This window comes from Rattus norvegicus, chromosome 2 (assembly GCF_036323735.1).
Source record: "Rattus norvegicus strain BN/NHsdMcwi chromosome 2, GRCr8, whole genome shotgun sequence".
NCBI lineage: Eukaryota > Metazoa > Chordata > Mammalia > Rodentia > Muridae > Rattus > Rattus norvegicus.
Window position 1 is genome coordinate 198,912,557 of NC_086020.1, and position 26,555 is coordinate 198,939,111.

General features: G+C 40.8%; 1 protein-coding gene across 11 annotated transcripts in view; it reads left to right on the forward strand.

The window, feature by feature from the left end:
* Nucleotides 1–2,420: 2,420 nt before the first annotated feature.
* The window catches only part of Wdr47 (WD repeat domain 47), a 60,868-nt gene continuing 36,733 nt past the window's right edge, over nucleotides 2,421–26,555 (forward strand). For 3 of the 11 annotated variants that reach the window (XM_063281927.1, XM_063281929.1, XM_063281930.1), the window contains exons 1-3: nucleotides 14,639–14,712; nucleotides 15,357–15,523; nucleotides 18,109–18,192. In XM_063281927.1, coding sequence (XP_063137997.1) covers nucleotides 15,366–15,523; nucleotides 18,109–18,192 — 242 coding nt within the window. In that variant the 5' untranslated portion in view covers nucleotides 14,639–14,712; nucleotides 15,357–15,365. Of the gene's footprint in view, nucleotides 2,622–2,790; nucleotides 3,076–7,194; nucleotides 7,333–14,638; nucleotides 14,713–15,356; nucleotides 15,524–18,108; nucleotides 18,193–26,555 lie in introns of those variants that run through there. The other 8 variants (XM_006233155.5, XM_063281931.1, NM_001100702.1 and 5 more) reach the window with 7 other exon arrangements.

Below are 26,555 nucleotides of genomic sequence, written 5' to 3' on the forward strand. Positions count from 1 at the left end.
ACTTATCTTTTTGGGTTTTCCTCTTCCTCCTCCTCCTCCCCTTCCTCCTCCTCCTCCTCCTCCTCCCCCTCCCCCTCCTCCTCCTCCCCCTCCTCCTCTTCCTCTCCTCCTCCTCCTCCCCCTCCTCCTCTTCCTCTCCTCCTCCTCCTCCCCCTCCTCCCCTTCCTCCTCCTCCCCCTCCTCCCCTTCCTCCTCCTCCTCCTTCTCCTCCTCCTCTTCCCCCTCCTCCCCTTCCTCCTCCTCCCCCTCCTCCCCTTCCTCCTCCTCCTCCTTCTCCTCCTCCTCCTCCCCCTCCCCCTCCTCCTCCTCCTCCCCTTCCTCTTCTTCCTCCTTCTCCTCCTCCCCCTCCTCCCCCCTCCCCCTCCTCCTCCTCCTCCACCTCCTCCCCTTCCTCCTCTTCCTCCTTCTCCTCTTCCTTCTCCTCTTCCTCCTCCTCTTCTTTCTCCTTTTTCTTTGTGTATGTGTATATGTGTGTGGTATGTGTGTGGGGGAAGCCAGAGGTTGACATTGTTTGACTCTGATCACTCTTTCTTCATCCTATTTTTTGAGGCAACATCTCTCCTTGACAGAGCTTGACAATTAGTCAGCTACTGTCCCTCACTCCCATGATCCATCTCTGCCTCTGAAGTTCTGGGATTACAGGTGATCACCAGTCTTGCATAACTACTGATGATCCCAACCCCGTTCTTCATGATTGTATGTCAGGCACTGACTACAGACCCATCTCTTAGGTCCCATCTTGTTTTGAGACAGCTTCACTATGTAGCTGGGCTCAGACTGGCCTCCAATCTGCAATACTCTCTATCCTGCAGGAACATACCTGGCCTTTAAAAAATATTGGATTTATTTATTGGATATATGCATGCAACAGTGCTGTGATTCACCTGGCTGTTTATTTTGAACTGGATTGCTGCTGTTGTTGTTGTTTTTGAGGTCCCAGTCTTTGCTGACTGGAACTCACTATGTAAACCAGTCTGGCCAAATCTCTCAGAGGATTGCCTCTGCCTCCTGAGTGCTGGAGAACTGGCTGGACAAAATGTGTTATGCTAAGGTTAGTCGTCTTCTATAGCTTCTGTATTGTTACAATTCCTGGAAGTTTGTCTCCTTGAGCATCATGTATCTGGGAGAATACTGCTACACAAATATTGTCGGAGGGAGGTTACTACTGTAAATAAAAGGGCAGTTCAAACTAGCAACCTTGTTAAGTGCTTCAAGATGGGATTAGTTTTACACATTAAGAAACTGGAAGTGGGGGGTTGGGGATTTAGCTCAGTGGTAGAGCGCTTGCCTAGCAAGCACAAGGCCCTGGGTTCGGTCCCCGGCTCCGAAAAAAAGAAAAGAAAAAAAAAAAAAAAAAGAAAAAGAAAAAAAAAGAAAAAGAAAAAAAAAGAAACTGGAAGGGGATAGTTCTCATGGAGGGAGATGGAGTATGGAAAAGGGCAAGGCAGGGAGATTTATTTAACCTTTATTAGTAAATTATTGGACATAGAATTAAGAGTCAAACCCAGTGCACAGAAAACTTCTACAGTAAGACTGATTGTCTTAGTTACTTTTTTATTTCTGTGACAAAACACCATGACCAAGGCAACTTATAAAAGACAGCATTTAATTTTCAGCTCAGGGTTCCAGAGGGTTAGTTCATGACTGTCTTGGCAGGGAATGTGCCAGCAGACTGGGAGGCACGATGCTGGAACAGTAGCTAATAGCTTACATGTGATCCACAAGCACCGGACATAAGACTGACTAGTAAAGGTCTGGCTTTTGAAACCTCCAAGACCACCCACAGTGACATCTCTTCCAACTAGTTCACACCTAATCCAGTGGTTCTTAACTTTCCTAATGCTGTGACCCTTTAATATAGTTCCTCATCTTTTGGTGACCACCCCAACCCCTGTCCTAACCATAAAATTATTTTCGTTGCTATTTTATAACAGTTGGCTACTGCTATGAATTGTAATTATCTGATATGTTACCCCCGGGAGGGGTTTGGACCCATTCTTGAGAACCACTATCATAATCCTTCCCTAACAGTCCAGTAACTGAGACAAGCATTCAAATGCATGACTAGGGGGGCAATTCTCATTCAAACTACCACACCTGTCCACGCTATTTTGGGACATACATAGCGTCACCCGAAGATTCTGAGCCTATTCCTTACAGGAATCTCCTAAACCCTAAGAGAGCTAAGGGCCAGGAGCTTCTAGGCGGCGCCAGTCTTAAATTCTGCCCCTCGTGTTAGGCCACGCCTCTATGCCCCGCCCTATCCTGGGCTGGCCCAGCAGACTCTTCTGCTCAGGCACCTGCCTAGCCGCCTCGCGAGGAGGGGTCCTGAGGCGGCCCCAGGGACGAGCAGTGATTGGCTGCAGCTGGCGGCTGGAGCTCCGTTCCAGCGGCGCTTGACAACCGCAGTCTGTGGAGCGGAGCGGTCGGAGGCGGGATAGGGGCGGACGCGAGAAGGACCGGCTGACGAGCTGATGGATTGACGTGCGGGCTGCTGAGCCCAGACCGCCGCCCTCGCGCTCGCGCCTTAGCCTGGAATTGGCTGCCTTGGGGCCCTGGCCGCCGGCCTCTCCGCCGCGTTTTCCTCCGCCGCTTCTGCCGGCTCCGCCCGGAGCCCTCAGGTGAGTGGATTCCTGGAGGCGGGGGCGGGCCGCGGTGCACCGTGGGTTGCCATGGTCACCCGTCGCCACCTGTCACTAGCCTGATGAGACGCAGACCCCACGGCCCCTTGGGCGGCGTTCGCGGCCGAGAGGAGTGTCTTGGGTAGGCTTCGGTGGTGACTGCGAGAAGACGGGATGCAGGCGAGGCCCGGGTGTATCAGGGACAGGACCTGGGACTCACCAGACTGTCTATCCAGGCCGCCGCCGCTCCTGGACCACACCTTCTCCTCCTTGCCAGCCTGATTCGGGCGGCTGAGCGATGCTCCTCTCGGTCGTATGGAGTACCCACCTCGCCGCTGCTGAGGGGCGCGAGTAGGCTGACTGAGCTGCATCTGCCTCGCCCCTCTGCTGGACTGAGGCTAGACTGAGGGCTGCGCTCTGGTCCCTTTCCTAGCTCGCCTTGGCCGGCGAATGGGTAGGGAGTGGCGGGTTTGGGGGGGGGGGGTCGGGGTGGGGGATCCCTTCCAGACGCCAGTGGCTATTAGGAGCAGTCCTGTGGGGGTCTGGGAGAGTGGGGACAGGGTCATCGACTGAATTTCGAACGTGAGTTGTTCAGGAGGATGCCTGCGTAAGACAGGGTTATGGAACTCAGAGGGTTAAGTTCCTTAGCTGTATTGGGGAGAAAAAGATTAGGGCTCTAGCCCTGGGTCGACACCTTTGGCAAAGAGGTAGGAACCAAGAAGACAGGGTCAGTATTTGACCTGATGATTTTACCCCCTGCACATCCAGGCATGCAGCTAGTAACTGTGAATGGTGTCTGATGTCTGAGGGGAGCTTTTTTTTTTTTGGCAACTTGGTTCTCACTGCATAATGAAAGGAGAAGTCTTTGTTCCACCCAGATTCATCGGTTGAAATCCTGACACTTAGTTTCCCCCCTTTGTTGTAGAGTTCATAGAATGCTATAAAAAGTTAATGGCACAGGAATTAACACAGGTTTAAAAGGACTGTAAATCTTTTTCACAGAGAATACCATTTCTTTTCTTTTCTTTCTTTCTTTTTTCTTTCTTTCTTTTTTTTTTTTTTTTTTTTTTTTTTTTGGTCTCAAGGATTGGCCTATGTTATGTTAGCATTTTACTAGAAAGGAGAAATGCCTTGCAGTCGATTTTTCTTTATGTGGCACATTCTGGAGGTCTTATTTAGGTGGAAGATGTAACGAATCATTGTGCATTAAGATTTGGGGAGAAGGTACATTGCTTCTAGCAGCAAAGTAACACCTAAATGGGAAAGACAAGTAAATAATCCATAACAGTATATGTAAGGTAAACAACTAGAACATAAACTCCTTGACTTGGGGGGTGCCATTATCAATTGTATGTGTGACATTTAACTTCCTTCCCACCTTGCCACCTTTCTAGTTTTTGTCCTTTATGCAAATCAGTAGTAGGAATGTATCATAAGAGAGCCAAGAGTGCTAACCAATGTTTCCAGTTACATAATTGTGCACTTTTATTTTTGTTTGTGAAGTAGTTTGTTATTGAATGGATACCATATGATTTGTTTAGTATATGCAGAGTTTGAAAAACAATAAGAAATAAGAAAGATGTCAAAATAAGAAAAATGTCCAGTTTTCCTTGGTAGGTCAGTTCCCTGAAAATCAGATTGCCTGGTTGTAAGCTTCTCTTTGTTTGCTACTGTAATTCCAGTCTTGGAAGAGATATTTATCCTGTCATTGACCTTGTTTTCTTATTCTGTAAAATAGGGATAATGCCTGGTGTTGTTTTAGTCTGGACTGTGTTGTTGAATGAATCAATTCATTTGCAAGTGCTTTGGAAAATATTAAGGAATCTGTTGACTACCTTTTACCAGAGGGGAACACTGACAGGGATTATTATCATTTCCTGTGTAATCTTTTTAACATTTCTAGATTCAAGACCTTATTTATTACAGTAGCCTTAAAGGGTTTATGGGAATAATTGAGGTATATCCTCTTTCTCAGTAGAGAATTTGTTTGTTTGTTTAAATTGTGGTGATGTGATGTGGGGAAAGAGGGTTTTGTTTTTGTATGTGGGTTGTTTGTGATTCTTTCTTGCAAATAAGGCTCCTGCTAATAACCTGACCTGAGTTATATTTGGCACTAGATAATCTTCACTGCGGGTCACAGGTTCTTGACTAACGCAAACATAACTTTACCCCCTCTCACCTAAGTTTTTCAAATTGAGGTATTGACACCAACTCAGGTTGGGTCTGTAGTTCAGTGGCTAAGTACTGTCTAGCATCCACAAGACCCTGGGCTTGATCCTTGGAACAACGGAAATAAAGGATGAATAAGCTTCTGAATCTAAGAACGAGGTCTATAGGTGTGTAAATGAAACATAAAGTAGTCCTTAATTTCACTTGAAGAATTGGAAATATTCATACAAATCAAAGATGACACAAAGAGAAGGCAATATTAACATTAATTTCTAAGATAACATTTAGAGCTTTCAAAATAGACTTCCTGTTGGAATTGACCGAAGCTAAGTGAATTCTAAGCTGTGTTTAGTTTCTTTTGTCCTTAAATGCAATGTTTAAGAAGCTTTGTCTTAGGCATTCTTAGTTAATGAATGGAAAATCCCCACATAGCATAGGAAAAAAGGCAAATTTCATTTTTGCAATTCCAATTTTAAAAAGGTTCACAATTACTTAAATTCTAACTCCCACCCCACCCCCCTTGTTTGTTTGTTTGTATGCCCCAGAACTCTCCATAGAATAGCCTGGCCTCGAATTTACTAAGATCCCCCTGCCTCTGCCTCCCAAAGAGTTTTGGGACTAAAGGTGTGTGCCACCACTGTCCAGGCTTATTCCCTCTTGTGTTAAGCCCTGTAAAAAGTTAGAGTATTGTAATAGGAATGGTGCAGAATTTTAGTTTACCTCAGTGGTTCTCAGTCTGTGAGCTTCCACCTCTTTTGGGGCATGTTGAACTACCCTTTCACAGGGGTTGAATGTCAGATATCCTGCATATCAAATATTTACATTATGATTCATAACAATAGAAAAATTGCAATTATGAAGTAGCAATGAAAATAATTTTATGATTGGGGGTCACGACAAATGAGGAACTGTATTAAGGGAGGTTGAGAACCACAGGTTTAGATAGACTGATTCATTCTGGGATGTGAATGTGTTTTCTCTAGAGGCAGATTTCACACTTCTGAGCATGTGTGGTCACTTATAAAACGATGATCACAGGCATGAGAATTATATAGATGATGTATGGAAGTATCCAGCCAGGACACAATGTAAATAAATGTTAGTATTTTTTTCACTTTTCTCTTGTTGAATCAAAGGCTAAAATCTGGGGCAGGAGAGATGGCTCCTTGGCTAAGAGCACTGGCTGCTCTTCTAGAGGACCTGGGTTCAAGTCCCAGCACTCATATGGTGACTTATCTGTGAATCTAATCCAGTAGATCTAATACTTTCTTCCTACTTCTGTATGTGTGTGTGTCCGTGTGTCCGTGTCCGTGTCCGTGTGTGTGTGTGTGTGTGTGTGTGTGTGTGTCTGTCTGTCTGTCTGTCTGTCTGTATCTTTGAGATATATGTATCTAGGGAAGTGTGCATGTTAGTGCTGGTACCCAAGGAGGCCAGAGGTGTCAGATGCCCTGGAGCTGGAATTACAAGTGATTTTATGAGCTGTGAAGTTGGTGCTGGCAGCTGAGCTCAGTCCCTCTGTAAGAGCAGTACATGTTTTTAACTCATGAGCCATCTCTTCAACTTCTGGTTTTAATAATTTTTTTCAAACATTACTTTGAAAACTTAGGGATAGAATTAGGTAAGTTTTGTTTACTAACTTAAAGAAAAAATTTGGGAGCAGGGTATAGTGACACATACCTGTAATCCCAGCCCTTGGGGATGGAGTCAGGAGGATCATTAGTTCAAAACCAGATTTTGCTACACAGCAAGTTTGAAGCTGACCTGAGCAGTTGTCATGGTGGGCAGCCTATAATCCAGCACTTCGGAGACTGAGGCATCAGGATTGTTTTGAGTTTGGAAGTACCATGGTCTACACAGTAAGTTCAAAGAAAGAAAAGAGAAAAAGAGGAGGTGGGGAGGGGAGGAGGGAAAATAGGCTCAGTGATGAAATTTTAGGTGTACAAAAAGATCACAAATTATGAAAGTCTTAGTTTAACTGTATATAGTTACTGACCAACTATACCAGAAATACTGTGTTCTAGTCTAGGTGCTTTAATTAAGATAGATACTCATGTGTATTCATAGGAATATCATCCAGATGGAAGGAGATGTGAAGACTGGTTTGTACTCCTTCATTAACAGTGTTCGTAAGATCCAAGAATAACTCCCAATATTATATATTGAAAGCACAGCAGTTAATCTTGTTTTGGGGATTCTGCTCTAGTTTTTAGCTCAGTAATAGAACAGAACTTTTGTGATCTAATTCTAAAAATTGTTATTTTTATACATTTTAGCTTAATTTTATTTAAACATTTCAAGGGTTTATTTTATTTTTATTCATGTGTGAATGTATGTGCTGCTGGTGCTGGTGCTGGTGGTGGTGGTGGTGGTGATGATGATGATGATGATATTCTCCTCCTTTGAAATGGAATCTTTCTGTTTTCCCAGAACTCCTGAGGTGCCCCAGCCTCTCAAGTATGTGGAATTACATGTGCACACCACAGTCATCCTGAGTGAGGCAATCCAGACCCAGAAAGACAAGAATTGCATGTTTTTTTCTCATGTATGGATGTTAGCTTTTAAGCTTTAGCGATATGTGTTTCATTTACATACAGAGGCTAGGTAGCTATTAAGTGAGCAGGGCACTTTGAGGGAAAGAAGGGATATAATATTATAAAGGGATAAAGAGGAAGTGAGGACAGGAGGATTAATTGGGGTTGGGGAATGGGAGGACAGGGTAGAGGAGGCACTATAAGGAGGGACAACTAACTTTAACAGCTTCTTGCAAAGCTATCTGGAAACCTACTATAGTGGATGCTTCCTAAAGTGTAAACATATAAAAGGAGTTTAAGTAGCATTACCATAGCTCAACTATACATTGTATGCCACCACAAAACCTGTAGCACCCAGAATGATTACATCTTTTTGATTTGTTGACCAGTGGGGACCCTTCCCCCACCCCCATTACAAGCTATTGCCAATGCAGTGTTACTCTTCACAACCTGACAGTAAGAGCCTATTGCTAGTTACACCACATTTACACGTCAGGAGAAACCTTGCTGGTCCTCAGCTGGAGGCGCCATCATTATTTGCTAGTGTTCATAGTGTTGATACTGCTGGAAGGTATTATAAGCAATGCCAGAGAAGAAAATTAATGATGAATCTCACACAGCTATGGATCTCTGAGCTATAACAATGTATGCTACAAGATAGTCCACTGTGCGATAGTGGCACAGATGTCATGAGAGTCGCCTACAGTTTTGGGTGGATTTAAGGCCTGGTCTATAAGATGGAATCCATACCTGGTAATGACTAGATAAGTCATGGGTTCTAGGGGAAAACCTGCTACTGTTATTCTGCCAAATGATCATAGCAATATTAAAATTATTCCTAATTACATATTGCTATATCCATAGATTGGTGCAAGTATGAGAAGTTGTTTTGGGTTGTGAGAAAGTACAAATCACTCTGAAGTAATATTACTTCATTATATATACTAATTTGTTATTTTAGGGTTTATTTTTAGTTATATGTATGTGGGGGAATATGTGCACATGTGTGCAGGTGCCTGGCCATATTGGCACTCACTATATAGATTAGACTGACTTAGAATTAGTGCTTCCAAGTACTGGGATTACAGATGTATGTCACCATACCTGGCTCTGTCTTACACACACACATTCTCTCTCTGGGTGTGTGCGCGCGTGTGTGTGTGTGTGCACGCATGTATGTCTATGAGACAAGATCTCAATATACATCCTTGATTGGCCTAGAATTCTATGTAGACTGGCCTCAAACTCACAGAGCTCTGCCTGCCTCTATCTCCAGATGCTAATATTTTTAAAGTGTGCACTACCATAGCGGACATAACTGCTTATGTTTTTTGACCTAGGCTCATGCTGTGTAGATCAGGTCAGCTTGCAACGTTATGTAGCCTTGAGCTTGCCATCCACCAGCTTCAACCTCTCTGTAGTAGGATTACTATATTGTGTAACACTGAACTTTAAGTAGAATTTTTTTTTATTAATTTCATGTGTGTATGCCACATGTATGCAGGTGGCTGCAGAAGCAGAGAGGGAGTTGGATACTCTACTGCTTGAGTTACATTTGATATGGGAGAACCATTTGATATGGGGGCTAGGAATTGAACTTGGGTTTTTCTGGAAAAGCAACAAGCTTTCTTAACTAGCCCCACATTTAAATTTTTTGGATGTGTAATATTTGTACATGGTATAGAATTCAAAAGATTTAACAGGGTACATAATAAAAAGTCATGTAATCATTCTTATTATTTATCAAGGTCTTTGGGATACAACCATTATTACCAATTCCTTCTATCTTTTTCTACAGATATTTTAGGTATATGTACAAGATGACTTAATCTTACTTTATTCTATAGCTAAAGGGCACCAGGCTTTAGACATAATTTGTTTTCTTTTGCTTATTTTGACATAGTGTCTCACTATGTTTTGAGTTGACTCTAATTCATATTCTTGTCTTACTCCTCCAGCGTTTTATTCCACTGTTGTAATTTAGAAGTGTATACTATATTCCATTTTATCTTTTTTTTTTTTTTTTTTGGTTCTTTTTTTCGGAGCTGGGGACCGAACCCAGGGCCTTGCGCTTCCTAGGTAAGCGCTCTACCACTGAGCTAAATCCCCAGCCCCTCCATTTTATCTTTAAAAGGTTTATATTCTCTCTCTCTCTCTCTCTCTCTCTCTCTCCCTCCCTCTCTGTGTGTGTGTGCGTGCATGTGTGCGCATGTGCATGTGCATGTTTATTTGTATGTTTATACCGTTGCATACACCTGGAGGTCAGAGCATAAGCTGTGGGAGTAGGCACTCTATTAACATGTGGATCCCAGGGAATAAACTTAGGTTTTCAGGTTTGGTGGCAAGTGCCTTTAGGTACCAAACCAATTCTCTGTGCCCTTTTTCATGTTTTCAGTAGCCTCCACTGGCCTTGAACTTGCTCTGTAGGCAAGGATGACTTGAACCTTTGATCTTCTGTCCCCTTCCTCCTGGGGGCTAGATTGTAGGTGCAGGACACCACAGCTGGTTTATGCAGTACAGGACTTCTTGCATTTAGTCAAGCACTTTATGTTAACCTCCTCCACAGTCTGTTTCCATGGGACAAAAATCACTCATAGTTCTGAAAAGTAAGTTAAAACAATCTGATCAAAAGATGGTTATCAACATTAAGAAAGGACACATGTTTATAAACAGTTTATTAGCAGGCACAGTGGAGCTTCGTAGTTAGGAGGACAGTTTTGTTTGTAAATGACCTAAAGAAAATCTGTTTTCTTTTATTTAACTTTTGATCTTTATAAATTCAAAATTTCTGATTATCTCAGACTTTATAGTACCCAACAGAATATATGCATCTTGTTACTAAGGTATGAATTGAAATAAATCACAAAAATAAATCATAGATAAATAAGTAAATCATAAATAAATCATAGAAAGGGACTGTAAGCACTTTTTCACGATCATGAAGTTTTAGACTTTATTTCCTCAGCCTTAACTTCTGAACCATTCTTAGTCTCCCGTGTTTTCCTTCTTTCTAAATTCTGTATTTTAAGAAAGCAACATCATTACAAAGAAACATTGAAGTCATCTCTATATTTGGTTAGAAAGCTAACACTGATTTTTTTTTTTTTTTTTTTTTTTTGAGACTCTGTCTTGGTGTGTAGCCCACGTTTGCCCTGGACATACTAGATAGCTCAGGCTGACCTCACATTCTTAGTAGGCCTGCTTTGGCCTCTTGTACTGTGTCACCACTTGTTGCTAGTGATATCTTTTCTTTTTCATCTTTTTTTTTTTTTTTTTCCGGAGCTGGGGACCAAACCCAGGGCCTTGCGCTTGCTAGGCAAGCGCTCTACCACTGAGCTAAATCCCCAACCCCATCTTTTCTTTTTCTATGTATCATTTTTAATCTGTTGTTAACATTGACCTTTAATCTTTGAGTACTAAAACTAAGGGGTTTTTTTGTTTGGTTGGTTTTGGTTTTTCAGGACAGGGTTTCTCAGTGTAGCCCTGACTGTGCTACATCTCACTCTGTAGACCAGGCTGGCCTCAAATTTACAGAGATTTTCTTGCCTCTGCCTCCTGACTACTGGGGTTAAATGTATGTGCCACCATACCCAGCTCTAAAACCAATTTCATATTTAAACTTTTTGCTTTATTTATATTTTTTGTTTATGTATTTTTTGCCTATATGTAATGCCCCAAAAGACTTTAAGATGGCATCAGATCTCTTGGGACTGGAGTTAGAGAAGGGTGTGAGCTGCCATGTGGGTGCTGTTAATTGAACCCCACATCTCCTGAAAGTGGTTTTGTTTTTGGTTTGTTGTTGTTGTTTTTAATATTATTTTGTATATGAGTACACTGTCGCTGTCCTTAGACACACCAGAAGAGGGCATCAGATCCCATTACAGATGGTTGTGAGCCACCGGGAATTGAACACAGGACCTTTGGAAGAGTAGTCAGTGCTCTTAACAATTGAGCCATCTCTCCAGCCCCATTGTTGTTTTTAATAGGGTTTTTCTATGGGGCTTTGGCTGTCCTAGAACTCAATATGTAGCTCTGTCTGCCTACCACACCCAGCTGCAGCCAGTATTTTTGGTATTTATTTATTTATTTATTTGCTTTTTCAAGATAGGGTTGCTCTAGCTCTCTTGGAACTCATTCTGTAGAACTCAATATGTAGCTCTGTCTGCCTACCACACCCAGCTGCAGCCAATATTTTTGTTATTTATTTGTTTGTTTGTTTGTTTGTTTTTTCAAGACAGGATTTCTCTTGGGTTGGAGAGATGACTCAGCGGTTAAGAGCACTGACTGCTCTTCCAGAGGTCCTGAGTTCAACTCCCAGTTACCACATGGTGGCTCACAACCATCTGTAATGGGATCAAATGCCTTCTTCTGGTGTGTCTGAACACAGCTACAGTGTACTCGTATGAATAAAATAAATCTTTTGTGTATTTGTACGCCTGTGCACACCTACCCCAACTCAGGTCAGAGGACAACTTGCAGGAGTTGGTTCTCTCCTCTGATCGTGTAGGTCCTGGGAATCAGACTCAGGTCTTCAGGCTCAGCAGCAGGCATCTTAACCTGCTGAATCATCCCACCTGTCCCAAGTATTTTACTCTTCTATCAATAAGTAAAATTTGAGTTGAGGGGCTGGAGAGATGGTTCAGCAGTTAAGAACACTGGATACTATTGTGAGGGCTTCAGGGGTCCCATTTGGGGTTCAGTGATAAAGATAGATATCTGTATAATATAAGGCTATTAGCTTGTTTGCTGGGGCTACCCTCAGCTACCCATTTGCTCCTGTTCTGCTTCCCTCCCTCTACCCCAGCTCCAGCAGCCTGCTCTTTATTTATCAAACGTCACACTCTTATTCTCATACAAAAATGCTATCAGCATAAGTGGGGGACAGCTTACTCATTTTGAGCCAATCAGCAGCCTGACTACACCCCATTCATATCGCAGTGTTTCCTTTTGGCCAGATTGAGGGCAATGTGCTTCCTCATGGCAGCTTGCTTTTTAACGTGACAATCTCAGCGAATCCTCTTGGGCAGGTGAGGAAGCAATAAAGCAGGTCTTGTGTGCTGTAGAAATGACAACACCATATATCCTGCTAGTACCTGACTCTGTAGGCCCAGCAATAAACAATTGAAAATACAGGGACATACCTTCAAGCCAGTTGATATAGTATGTATGGAGGTAGGTTATCCCAACAGGCTATTCTCCCAGAAGACCTGGGTTTGATTCCCAGCATCACAACCATCTGTGTAACTCTAGTCCAAGGAATCTCATGTTGTCTTCTGGAGTCCTCAGGTACTGCATATGTGGTGTACAGACATACAAGCAAGGCAGAACACCCCTACACATAAATAAATTAGCCTGGTATAGGAAGAAGAGGCAAGTGAATAGAGGCCAATCTGGTCCATAGCAGGGTGGGGCGTGGGGGGGTGTAGTGAGAGCATATTTCTAAAAAAATTGTTTCTTAACTGAATAATTTTCTTAACAAACTCTGTTCCTTATCCATGCTAACTTCTTTGCATAAGAGACAATATGTTATTTGCTGATGAGAATATTCTAGTTGACTGTACATTTGTATTCCTTTTTATGAAGAAATAAATTGACAAAGCAGATTGAAAGGAACAAAACTGGTTATCTACAAACTGTGCTTATGTTTCTGTGAGCTTGGTTAGAAAGACCAGTGAGAAAGTTAATCATCAGGTAACATTTCGTTACAACCAGTCCATTGGCATGGTAATCTTTGCATTGGTCTGAAGAATTTTTTACATATATTTATTTATTTTGTGTATGTGTGAGTCTTTGTATGTCATGGAGTGTGCAAGTTAGAGGACAGCTTGCCAGGAGTCTATTTTCTGCTTGCTCTATGTGGGTCCTGGACCTTGAACACAGGCTTGATAGCAAGTGTCTTTAGTGCTGGCCACATTGTCAGTCCTCCTATGAGTTTGTTTTTCTTTATTAGAAGGATTTTGTTTCCTTCTAATATCGTTCCACATATCCCACATCATCCTTATAATCTGGCTGGGTAGCTGCAGTCTTCCTCTCACATGCTGCAGGGTTACTTTTCAGACACAGATGCCATTCCTGCTGTCTTTGTTCTTAACTGTTCTGCCTTGTCAAATGAAGCTATGGGATTTGAAACAAGTTCAATATCATTTCCTTCAAGGATTAACTCACCCATTGGGGCTTGAGAAACGGAACTAGCAGCATCTGAACTCATCCAAACCCTGAGGATGTATTTTTCACCCAAGAAATTTCAGATTTCAACCAGAGACCAATTCTCACACCTCACCTAAAAACAGGTTTTTCCAGTAACTAACACAGTTTCAGGGTTCACCATGTGACCAAATATCCTACAACAGGACTTCATTTTCACAGTAAGTGCAGCAAAGAGAACAACCTTCATCTCTGTTCTTGTGATCTGTCGGTGGCCTGAGTGTTTCCTATGACTATTAACATTTGAAAAATACAATTACATATGACTTGACAAAATGAGAGCACTGTTCTAATAATTTTTTTAGTCCTCCTAGCTATAAATATTTTTACTTTCATAGCATCTATATTTAGTTGTATCATTACAGATATATAGGTAAGTGTTAGGAGGAATTTTATTTAACTTTTTTCTATTGAAAACTATTTTTTTGTGCAATATTCTGGTCATGGTTTCTCCTCTACCAACTCCTCCCAAGTCCTCCCCACCTCCCCATCCATACAATTCCATACCTTCTTTCTCTTTTGAGAAAACAAAGAGGCAAAAAACAAAAACAAAACCAAAAACCTATAAAAAACAGTGAAAGAAAAAGTACAAAAACAGATACCCAAACAAAATCCATAAAAACACAAAATTGGAAACCATAATACACAAACAAAAGATCAGTAAGATTTTTTAAAAAGTGCCCAAACAAAGCAATACGAGACCAGAAAAAACAAAACAAAACAAAAGGGCACAAACATACTGAGTTTGTTTTGCGTTGGCACCTACTGCTGGGCGTGGGACCTGCCCTTAAGTGTGTTTTATATACCCAGTAAGACTGTTGGACAAAACATTTTTCTTTTGCCAGTGGTTGTGATAGCTTTTTGGTTAGGAATAGGAACTCTTGGACCTGTACAGGCCCTATGCATACTGCCTGTGCATTCATATGCACATCAGTACTGTTCTATTATGGCTGGAAAGCACTTGTTTCTTTGGTGTCTTCCATCCCCTCTAGCTCTTCTGCTTCCTTTTCTACATAGTTCACTGAGTCCTGAGGAGAGGGGAAGGTTGATGAAGTCATCATCTATGACTGAGTGTTCTAAACTCTCTCACTCTTTGCACCTTGTCCAGCTCTGTGGGTTTCTGTATTAGTTCCTATCTACTGCAAGAGGAAGCTTCTCTGTTGGCTGAGTGGGATACTGATCTACAGGTACAACAGAAGGTTGTTAGGAGTTATTTTGTTGCTATGTTCCTTTGGCAGAACAATAGTATTTTATTCCAATTCAATCTCAATAGAAGGAATTTTAAAGTGTTGAAAAATAATTGATATTACCACCATGACACTGATATTATCTACTTCTGGATTTCAGTTGAACCTTATTTAACTCCAAAATGATTCACAGATGACCAACTTTTGATCTATAACAGGTTACATGTTTTCTAGGATAGATATGAATTCAGCCTAGAACAAAATTGTAAACTTACTTAGAATTATGATTTTTTTTTTGTTTTTGGTAACTCCAGAGGGGAAGGGGAAGTGTTCTTCAGATGGATGTTATAGGTGACAGCATTGTGGCACTGTGTCTGGGTGTTAGACCTGCCTGATACTGTCACTTGCTAGATTATTCTGAGGCACTTCAGACCTCAAAACTTAATGTCATTACTCCAGTGTGTATTTCTCACAGATTAGTACTTTAAAAAACATGAGCATATTAAAGAATGACTCAGTTTTGATAGTTAATTTCTCTGAGAAACAATGTACTAAACATTCCCAAGCAACATTCTCATTTCCAGGCAATTAAATTTCCACATAAAGCAATAGGATTAAGTTTGTTGTTGTTACTGTTTATTTAGGCTAGCAATATGACTGCTGAAGAAACCGTGAATGTAAAAGAAGTTGAGATCATTAAGCTGATTTTGGACTTCTTGAATTCAAAGAAGCTTCACATTAGTATGCTGGCGCTTGAGAAGGAAAGCGGAGTCATAAATGGTCTATTTTCAGATGATATGCTTTTCCTGAGGTATGTTAACATCATTACTATGAGGCTTACAAGTAGCTCTTCTAAAGAAGAGTATTAGTAGGGTAATATGCATAATATCTCATGAAGTACTATAAGTATTGTTTTTCTCATATGGAATATTTGCAATATTTACAATAATGCACAGTAATATATAATGTTTTTAGTGGTAACATGCGAGGTCTTCAGAGTCACAGTCTTAATGTGCTATCAATTTAGAAAGTACAGAAGAAATCCAAGGCACTGGGAAGATAAAGAAAACATTTCTAAAATATACACAAGGAGCATATAGAAATGAATTCCATAAAATAAAGCATTTATTGTAAAATATATTCATTATTAAAAATAAAGAAAATTCACCACTACCTAGAAACAATTGTGATTGTTGTATTTATATATTTAACATATATATAATTTTTAAAAATTTTTTATGTATGTGTATTTTGTGTACCATGTGCATGCCTGGTACCTATGAAAGCCAGAAGAGGATTTCAGATTCCCTAGAACTGGAGTTAGAGATGATTGTGAGCTACTATGTGGGTGCTAGGGGTTGAATCCAGGTTCTTTGGAAGAGCAGCTAGTGCTTTTAGCCACTGAACCATCTCTCCAACCCCTTTTTTGCATACTTTTTAAAATAGCAAAATGTTTCCAGACATTGTAGTATATGCTTTTAATCTCAGCATTTGAGCCATAGAGGCAGGCAGAATTCTAGGCCAGCCAGAACAACATATATACTGTCCAAAAAAATAAAAAGTAATTTTGTTTCACAGGAATTCTCTGTGGTTACAAATATATATCTTAAAACTTTTCAATTTAGTCTTTTAATGGTTCCCCCATTTTTTTTTTTCTTTTCCTTTTTTTCGGAGCTGGGGACCGAACCCAGGGCCTTGTGCTTGCTAGGCAAGTGCTCTACCACTGAGCCAAATTCCCAACCCTGGTTCCCCCATTTTTAAATCATTGTTTCTAATTTTCTTTTTTTCCTTTTTTCTTTCTTTTTTTTTTTTTTCCCGGAGCTGGGGACCGAACCTGGGGCCTTGTGCTTGCTAGGCAAGCGCTCTACCACTGAGCTAAATCCCCAACCCCTGTTTCTAGTTTTCTTAAACACTCTGCTGAGCAGCCTTTATTCATGAGACTTTTTGTATCTTGAATTATTTTCCTAGGGCACAATTTTTAGAAGGGATTTGCAAGGCAAGGGAGATTGCCAGATTTTCCACAGTGGAAACTGAATATATCCCAGGCTGACTTTGATAGAAAAGAAAACACCAGTCTCTCACAAAGAAATATATTCTATTTTAATGATTCCACATATCCTTGAGATGGAGTATGTATTTAAAAAAATGAACTGTTACTAATTCATAAACATGAAGCTGAAAGGAGAACACAGAGGTTTATTAAATTATCTGTAGCTTATTAAACTTGTTACACTCTCTGAATCCCATTGTGGTCCATTAGCCTCAGGAACCAGTACAGAAGTAGTGTTCTTTTGCCTTTGTCTTTCCTTTCCTTTCCTCTCCTCTCCTCTCCTCTCCTCTCCTCTCCTCTCCTCTCCTCTCCTCTCCTCTCCTCTCCTCTCCTCTCCTCTCCTTTTCTTCTTCCTTCTTCCTTTCTCCTTTCCTTTCCTCCTTCCTTTCCTCTCACTCTCTCCCCCCACCCCCTCTTTTTGTTTTGGAGACAGGGTTTCTCTGTGTAGAGTCGGCTGTCCAGTAATCCACTCTGTAGAACAGTCTGACCTTGAACTCAGAGATTCACCTGCCTCTGCCTCCTCTGAGTACTGTCATTAAAGGTGTGTACTACCATGCCTGGCTTGCCCTTATCTTTCAAGTGCTGATTCTTCTAGAATTTAGTACTGATCCTTGAGTACTTTCTAGGAGTCTGGTGGTTTGTGATGAAATTTTACTGGTTGTGAGGTGAAATGGAAAGAATTATTTTTTTTTAATTTTTTTAATTTATTCATTTATTATATATAAGTACACTGTAGCTGTCTTCAGATACACCAGAAGAGGGCATCAGATCTCTTTACAGATGGTTGTGAGCCACCATGTGGTTGCTGGGAATTGAACTCATGACCTCTGGAAGAGCAGTCGGATGCTCTTAACCGCTGAGCCATCTCTCCAGCCCGGAAAGAATTATTAAGCTAATGTATTCATTTAAGATCTAACCTTTGAAATTGTGTCCTTCCTCCATTTTAACGATTAAAACATCTCTCTATAAAACTCCTATGACATATATTGTGATTGGTTATTACTCTTTTTTTTTTTTTTTTTTTTTTTTCCCAGAGCTGGGGACCGAACCCAGGGCCTTGTGCTTCCTAGGCAAGCACCCTACCACTGAGCTAAATCCCCAACCCCTTGGTTATTATTCTTTAAATAAAATATTGGAAATGTTATGTTGGTCTTTCTGCCCATCCATATTTACTGTTTTCATACATTCAAAGTTGAAAAAATGTTATCCTAAAAGAGTACTACTAATGTTGGAAGAGTCAGAGACTAATCTCATTATTTGCTTTTAATGTCTATCTTGTCCTGTCTTCTGTCATCTATTAGAGTATCCTGAATTGATGAGCATTCTGGGGTTTTTTCTTTATTTAGGCAGCTTATTCTGGATGGTCAATGGGATGAAGTTCTTCAGTTCATTCAGCCTCTAGAATGTATGGAAAAATTTGACAAAAAAAGGTAGGATTTTATTTGAAAGTTTTAGTTGTCTTGTCATTGACAGAAACCTAGCAATAAAACAGAACAATAAATGTATTTAAGATGCAGCCTTTCTATGAACCAGCACACACTGGGTCCTGCTGTATTAGAGCACTCTACACAGTAACGGTTCTTGAAGTCATTGCAAGTTCCATATGTAGATCTACTCAGTAGTCTGTATGCAGACTTCTGCATATGAAGCAGTTCATGAAGTGCATACTTCAGAGACCTCTTTCTGCTGACTCTTGGCCTTCATTGTTCAATGAGCAGTCAATTTTAATTTGTGTCCTGATTCTCTTAGTGTAACCAATGTCCTTCCCTCCACTGACTGCCTTTAGGTTTTATGCTTTATCATTGGTTTTTGGCAGTTTGAGTATTGTCTTGGTTTTCATTTCTGTGAAGAGACACCATGACCAAGACAACTCTTAAAAGGGCAACATTTAATTGTAACTGGCTTACTGGTTCTGAGGTTCAGTCCATTATTGTTCAGTCCATGGCAGCATGCAGGCAGCCATGGTGCTAAGTTGCTGAGAATTCTACATCTTCATCTTCATTTTAAGGAAGCCAGGGCAGACTGGCTCTTCTGCCCTAGGTGGAACTTAAGCATAGGACCTTAAAACTCACCCCTACAGTGACACATTTCCTCCAACAAGGCCATACCTATGCTGACAAGGACATACCTCCTATTAGTGTCACTCCCTGTGGGCCATTCAAACATGAGTCTATTTGTCTCGAGTGTGTTTAAACCACTACAATTATGATATGCTTAGTGATTTTTATTTTCCTCATTTATTTGTTTGTTGTATATTTCCTGCTTAGGATTTGGGGGGTAGCTATATGTTTATTCTTCTAATTTGGTAAATCTTTGGCCATACTTCTTCAAAAATATATCACACTTTGTATTTTCCTTCTGAGATAAAATATAAAGTTGAATTATGTCCACAGCACCGAGGACTTTTTTTGTTTAGTTTTTTTGTTTGTAGTTCTAGGGGTTGAACATAGGGTCTGGTGCATGCTTAACAAATGCTCTTGAGTAAACTATATCATCAAGACCCTCCTCCCCTCTTCTTTCTTTTCTCTTGAGACAGGGTCTCATTAGTCTCAGATTGGCCTCAAAACTTGATACTAGGGCATGACCTTTATCCTCCCACCTCCACCTATTAGATATTTGGATTTATATAGGTGTGTCTCACCAGACACAGTTAATAAAGTGTTGGGGTTTGAACCCAGGACTTTGTACATGCTGAGCACACACTGCATCAACAGAGCTACCCAGCCTAATACTCCCAACCTGAAAAAAACTTGTTCAGAGACAGTGTTTTGCTCTACAGCTCAGAATGGACTGGACTTGTAATCTTCTGGCTTCCATATTCCAAATACTGGGGTTACAGCATTTGCTACCACACCTTAATCTTTTTAAAAGCACATTTCTTCTTTGTTGGATTTTTTTTTTTTACTCTTCACTGACTTTTCTACTATAATGATAAGCATGGAATTTTAAATTTCAGATAGCATACTTTATTTATTCACTTTATTTTTTATTTATTATTTTTTATTTATTATGTTTATTGGATCTTTTCATTATTTACATTTCAAATGTTATCCCCTTTCCTGGTTTCCCCTCCAGAAACCCCCTATCCCATCCCCCCTCCCCCTGCTTCTCTGAGGGTACTTACCTACCCACCCACCCACCCCCTCCCACTTCCCCTCCCTGGCATTCCCCCACACTGGGGCATTGAGCCTTCACGGGACCAAGGGCCTTTCCTCCCAGTGATGCCCAGCAATGCCATCCTCTGCTACATATGTGACTGGAGCAATGGGTTGCTCCATGTGTACTCTTTGGTTGGTGGTTTAGTCCCTGGGAGCACTTGGGTGTCTGGTTGATTGATATTGTTGCTCTTCCTGTGGGGTTGCAAATCCCTTCAGCTCCTTCAGTCCTTTCTCTAATTCCTCCATTGGACACCAATGTCTCAGTCCAGTGTTTGGCTGCCAGTATCCACTTCTGTATTTGTTAGGCTCTGGCAGAGCCTTTCAGGAGACAGCTATATCAGGCTCCTGTCAGCATGCACCTCTTGTTATCCTCAATAGTGACTGGGTTTGGTGACTGTATGTATATGGGCTGGATCCCCAGGTGTGACAGTCTCTGGATGGCCTTTCCTTCAGTCTCTGCTCCACACTTTGTCTCTGATTTCTTCCCATGAGTATTTTGTTCTCCCTTCTAAGAAGGATTGAAGCATCCACACTTTGGTCTTACTTTTTCTTGAGCTTCATATGGTCTATAAATTGTGTCTTGGGTATTCCAAGCTTTTGGGCTAGTATCCACTTATCAATGCATATCATGTGTGTTCTTTTGTGATTAGGTTACCTTAGAGCTCAGGATGATATTTTCTATTTCCACCCATTTGCCTAAGAATGTCATGAAGTCATTGGTTTTGTTAGCTGAGTAGTACTACATTATATAAATGTACCCCATTTTCTGTATCCATTTTTCTGTTGAAGGCATCTGGGTTGTTTCCAGCTTCTGGCTATTATAAATAAGGCTGCTATGAACATAGTGGAGCATATGTCGTTGTTATATGTTGGAACATCCTTTGGATTGATACCCAGGAGTGGTATAGTTGGGTCCTCAGGTAATACAATGTCTAATTTTCTGAGGAACCGCCAGACTGATTTCCACAGTGGTTGTATCAGCTTGCAATCCCACCAACAATGGAGGAGTGTTCCTCTTTCCCCACATCCTCACCATCCTCTGCTGTTGAAGCCTATACTCAACAAAACTGGAAAATCTGGATGAAACGCACAATTTTCTAGACAGATACCAGGTACCAAAGTTAAATCAGGATCAGATAAACTATCTAAACAATCCCATAACCCCTAAAGAAATAGAAGCAGTCATTAAAAGTCTCCCAACCAAAAACAGCCCAGGATCAGATGAGTTTATTGCAGAATTCTATCAGACTTTCAAAGAAGACCGAATACCAATACTCTTCAAACTATTTCACAAAATAGAAACAGAAGAAACATACCCAATTCATTCTGTGAAGCCACAATTGCACTTATACCTAAACCGCACAATGACCCAACAATGAGAACTTCAGACCAGTTTCCCTTATGAATATTGATGCAAAAATACTCAATAAAATTCTCACAAGCCAAATCCAAAAACACGCCAAAATGATCATCCATTATAATCAAATAGGCTTCATCCCAGGGATGCAGGAATGGTTCAATATATGGAAATCCACTGTATAAACAAACCCAAAGAGAACTATATGATCATCTCATTACATGCTGAGAAAGCATTTGACAAAATTCAGCACCCCTTTATGATAAAAGTCTTGGAAATATTAGGAATTCAAGGCCCATACCTAAACATAGTAAAAGCAATATACAGCAAACCAGTAGCCAACATCAAACTAAATGGAGAGAAACTTGAAGCAATCCCACTAAAATTAGGGACAGACAAGGCTACTAATTCAATATAGTACTAGAAGTACTATTCAATATAGTACTAGAAGTCCTAGCCAGAGCAATCAGACAACAAAATGAGGCCAAAGGGATAAAAATTGGAAAGGAAGAAGTAAAAAAATATTACTATTTGCAGATGATATGATAGTATACTTAAGTGACCCCAAAAATTCCACCAGAGAACTACTAAGCCTGATATACAACTTTAGCAAAGTGTTGGGATATAATATATTTTTTTAAATTTAGAGAATACTTTATTAGTTTTTGTAATCAAACCCACGTAGATAAGACCTTACATATTTAATACAGTGTGTTACCCCTGTACAAATGGAAAAAACTTAAGTTCAACATTTCTAGACCAATGTGGCTGTTAATTTCTGTACAGTGCCAACTCAACACAGTAAACGGGGATACTTTTTTCCAAAGTTGACAGCACAGCTAAAGTTTCAAAAAATTCAAATTATATATCTGTATATATATATTTATATTTATATAACAAGACCAATAATAGCAGTGTGTTATGCATCAACAGCAGCAACAGCTTTTCCAGGTTCTGCAGTCATCTGAACAAAACTGTAGAGACATCCAGCACACTCCATTAAAAAAAAAAAAAAAGTAAAAAAACAAAACCCGAGAAAACAGCACAGTTTGTTACTCTTGTGGTATCTGGCACCATTTTTTTTTTTTAAATTAGCTTCTCAATCATCATCTGGAAAGAAAACATTCTGTGCAACATCATTAAAAACAGTTCTGATAAAGCGCGGTCACTACTACGTATCATAAAGCAGGTACAAGCTATTTTACATCCACAGAGGTATGATACAGTACTGTCCTACATCTATAATACTAGAGGATACAATTTAAAAGGCATTATTTGAGACTTGATTCTACTTTTCCAGCAGAGGGCCCAAAGGATGGTGTGACACAGCTTTGTAAAGAAACATACTCTAGACAGGATTTCCTTTCACTAGTGGCACAGTTCTAAGGATTCATTCTCTCCATGAATGTCAGCTAAAACCGTTATTAAAAAAATGAAATATCCCTAGAACAAAACTGTATAACCACCGGATTCACATGACGATGACCTAGTGGAGACAAGCTGGACCTCACCTTACCAACAAGCTATCAAATCTGTTATGTTTAAACAGTGAGACCTCCAAGGAAGGAGATGCCAAGTAGTGCTTCAAAGCTTCGGACCACAATCAAACACAGCATCCTTTTCAACAGAAGCAGAAGCTCATCTGAATATGCTCAAGGATGCTGACATCAACATTTAATCCTCTCCTCACTCATCCAGGAAGAAGGGGAGATCAGTTACTACTGTACTTTATTGTGTTCAACCAAATCACCATGTTACAAAAATAGCAAGCTGCCATAATAAGAAATAAGGCTCCTCTATCCAGCACCAGATAGCATCATTTTACTTTCAAGCCTAGAAATTGCACACTTGTATATAAACCAACCGAAGATGAGGATTGAGAGTTCATCTTGGTGGATTTTTCCTTTGATGAATATGAAGTGTCCTTCCTTATCTTTTTTGATGACTTTTAATTGAAAATTGATTTTATTTGATATTAGAATGACTACTCCAGCTTGCTTCTTCTGACCATTTGCTTGGAAAGTTGTTTTCCAGCCTTTCACTCTGAGGTAGTGTCTGTCTTTGTCTCTGAGGTGTGTTTCCTGTAGGCAGCAGAATGCAGGGTCCTCATTGCGTATCCAGTTTGTTAATCTATGTCTTTTTATTGGGGAGTTGAGGCCATTGATGTTGAGAGATATTAAGGAATAGTGATTATTGCTTCCTGTTATATTCATATTTGGATGTGAGGTTATGTTTGTGTGCTTTTCTTCTCTTTGTTTTGTTGCCAAGATGATTAGTTTCTTGCTTCTTCTAGGGTATAGCTTGCCTCCTTATGTTGGGCTTTACCCTTTATTATCCTTTGTAGTGCTGGATTTGTAGAAAGATATTGTGTAAATTTGGTTTTGTCATGGAATATCTTGGTTTCTCCATCTATGTTAATTGAGAGTTTTGCAGGATACAGTAACCTGGGCTGGCATTTGTGTTCTCTTAGGGTCTGTATGACATCTGTCCAGGATCTTCTGGCCTTCATAGTTTCTGGCGAAAAGTCTGGTGTGATTCTGATAGGTCTGCCTTTATATGTTACTTGACCTTTTTCCCTTACTGCTTTTAATATTCTTTCTTTATTTTGTGCGTTTGGTGTTTTGACTATTATGTGACGGGAGGTGTTTCTTTTCTGGTCCAATCTATTTGGAGTTCTGTAGGCTTCTTGTATGCCTATGGGTATCTCTTTTTTTAGGTTAGGGAAGTTTTCTTCTATGATTTTGTTGAAGATATTTACTGGTCCTTTGAGCTGGGAGTCTTCACTCTCTTCTATACCTATTATCCTTAGGTTTGATCTTCTCATTGAGTCCTGGATTTCCTGTATGTTTTGGACCAGTAGCTTTTTCTGCTTTACATTATCTTTGACAGTTGAGTCAATGATTTCTATGGAATCTTCTGCTCCCGAGATTCTCTCTTCCATCTCTTGTATTCTGTTGGTGAAGCTTGTATCTACAGCTCCTTGTCTTTTCTTTTGATTTTCTATGTCCAGGGTTGTTTCCATGTGTTCTTTCTTGATTGCTTCTATTTCCATTTTTAATTCCTTCTACTGTTTGATTGTGTTTTCCTGGAATTCTTTCAGGGATTTTTGCGATTCTTTCAGGGATTTTTGCAATTCCTCTCTGTAGGCTTCTACTTGTTTATTAATGTTTTCCTGTGTTTCCCTAAGGGAGTTCTTCACGTCTTTCTTGAAGTCCTCCAGCATCATGATCAAATATGATTTTGAAACTAGATCTTGCTTTTCTGGTGTGTTTGGATATTCCATGTTGGTTTTGGTGGGAGAATTGGGCTCCGATGATGCCATGTAGTCTTGGTTTCTGTTACTTGGGTTCCTGTGCTTGCCTCTTGCCATCAAATTATCTCTAGTGTTTCTTTGTTCTGCTATTTCTGACAGTGGCTAGACTGACCTATAAGCCTGTGTGTCAGGAGTGCTGTAGACCTGTTTTCCTCTCTTTCAGTCAGTTATGGGGACAGAGTGTTCTGCTTTCGGGCATGTAGTTTTTCCTCTCTACAGGTCTTCAGCTGTTCCTGTGGGCCTGTGTCTTGAGTTCACCAGGCAGGTTTCTTGCAGGGGAAAAGTTGGTCCTACCTGTGGTTCCAAGGCTCAAGTTTGCTCGTGGGGTACTGCCTAAGTCCTCTCCGCGGCGGCAGCAACCGGGAAGATCTGCGCCGCTCTTTCCGGGAGCCTCCGTGCACCAGGGTTCCAGATGATGTTTGGTGTTTTCCTCTGGCGTCTGGATGTGCACAGAGTGCAGTCTCTTCTGGTTTCCCAGGCGTGTCTGCCTCTCTGAGGGTTTAGCTCTCCCTCCCACGGGATTTGGGTGCAGAGAACTGTTTATCTGGTCTGTTTCCTTCAGGTTCCGGCGGTGTCTCAGGCGCAGGGATCCTGCCGCTCCTGGGCCCTCCCCTACGGGAACCCAGAGGCCTTATACAGTTGCCTCTTGGGCCAGGGATGTGGGCAGGGGTGGGCAGTGTTGGTGGTCTCCTCCGCTCTGCAGCCTCAGGAGTGCCCACCTGATCAGGCGGTGAGGTCTCTCTCCCACGGGGTTTGGGAGCAGAGAGCTGCTGCCGGGATATAATATTAACTCAAATAAATCAGTAGCCCTCCTTTACTCAAAGGATAAACACGGTGAAAGAAATTAGGGAAATGACACCCTTCACAATAGTCACAAATAATATAAAATACCTTGGTGCGACTCTAACCAAGCAAGTGAAAGATCTGTATGACAAGAACTTCAAGTCTCTGAAGAAATAAATCAAAGGACATCTCAAAAGATGGAAAGATCTTCCATGCCCAGGGATTGACAGGATTAATATAGTAAAAAAGACCATCTTGCTGAAAGCAATCTACAGATTCAATGCAATCCCTTTTTATTTTTGTCTTTTTTTTTTTTTTTCCGGAGCTGAGGACCGAACCCAGGGCCTTGGCTTGCCAGGCAAGTGCTCTACCACTGAGCTATATCCCCTCAATGCAATCCCTATCAAAATTTCTACTCAATTCTTCTCAGAGTTAGAAAGAGCAATTTGCAAATTCATTTGGACTAACAAAAAGCCCAGGATAGTGAAAACAATTCTCAACAGTAAAAGAACTTCTGGGGGAATCACCATCCTTAACCTCAAGCTGTATTACAGAGCAATCCTGATAAAAACTGTATGGTATTGGTACAAAGAGAGGCCGTAGATCAATGGCACAGAATTGAAGACCCAGAAATGAACCCACACACTTATCAGTACTTGATCTTTGACAAAGGAACAAAAACCATCCAGTGGAAAAAAAGACATTTTCAACAAATGATGATGGTTCAACTGGAGGTCAGCATGTAGAAGAATGCAAATCAATCCATTCTTATTGCCCTGTACAAAGCTTAAGTCCAAGTGGATCAAGGACCTCCACATCAAACTAATAGAAGTGAAAGTGTTCCCCGCTTTCACCTCAAACACAGACGCAGGGGAAATTTTCCTGAACAGAACACAAATGACTTATGTTCTAAGATAGCAAACATTTCAATTTCAAATTTTTTATTAGGCATGGTGGTATATACTGGTAATCCTGGTACTTAAAAGGCTGAGGTAGGAAGATCGTGAGTTGGAGGTTTCCTGTGCTTAATAAGGAGTTTTGTATCAGCCTAACTCAGAAGCTTTTGTCTTGTATAATTTTTCTCTGAGATACCCTTTTTTTGGTTGGTGTGTGTGTGTGTGTGTGTGTGTGTGTGTGTGTGTGTGTGTGTTTGTGTCTTTGTGTCCTGCTTCCAAGATAAGG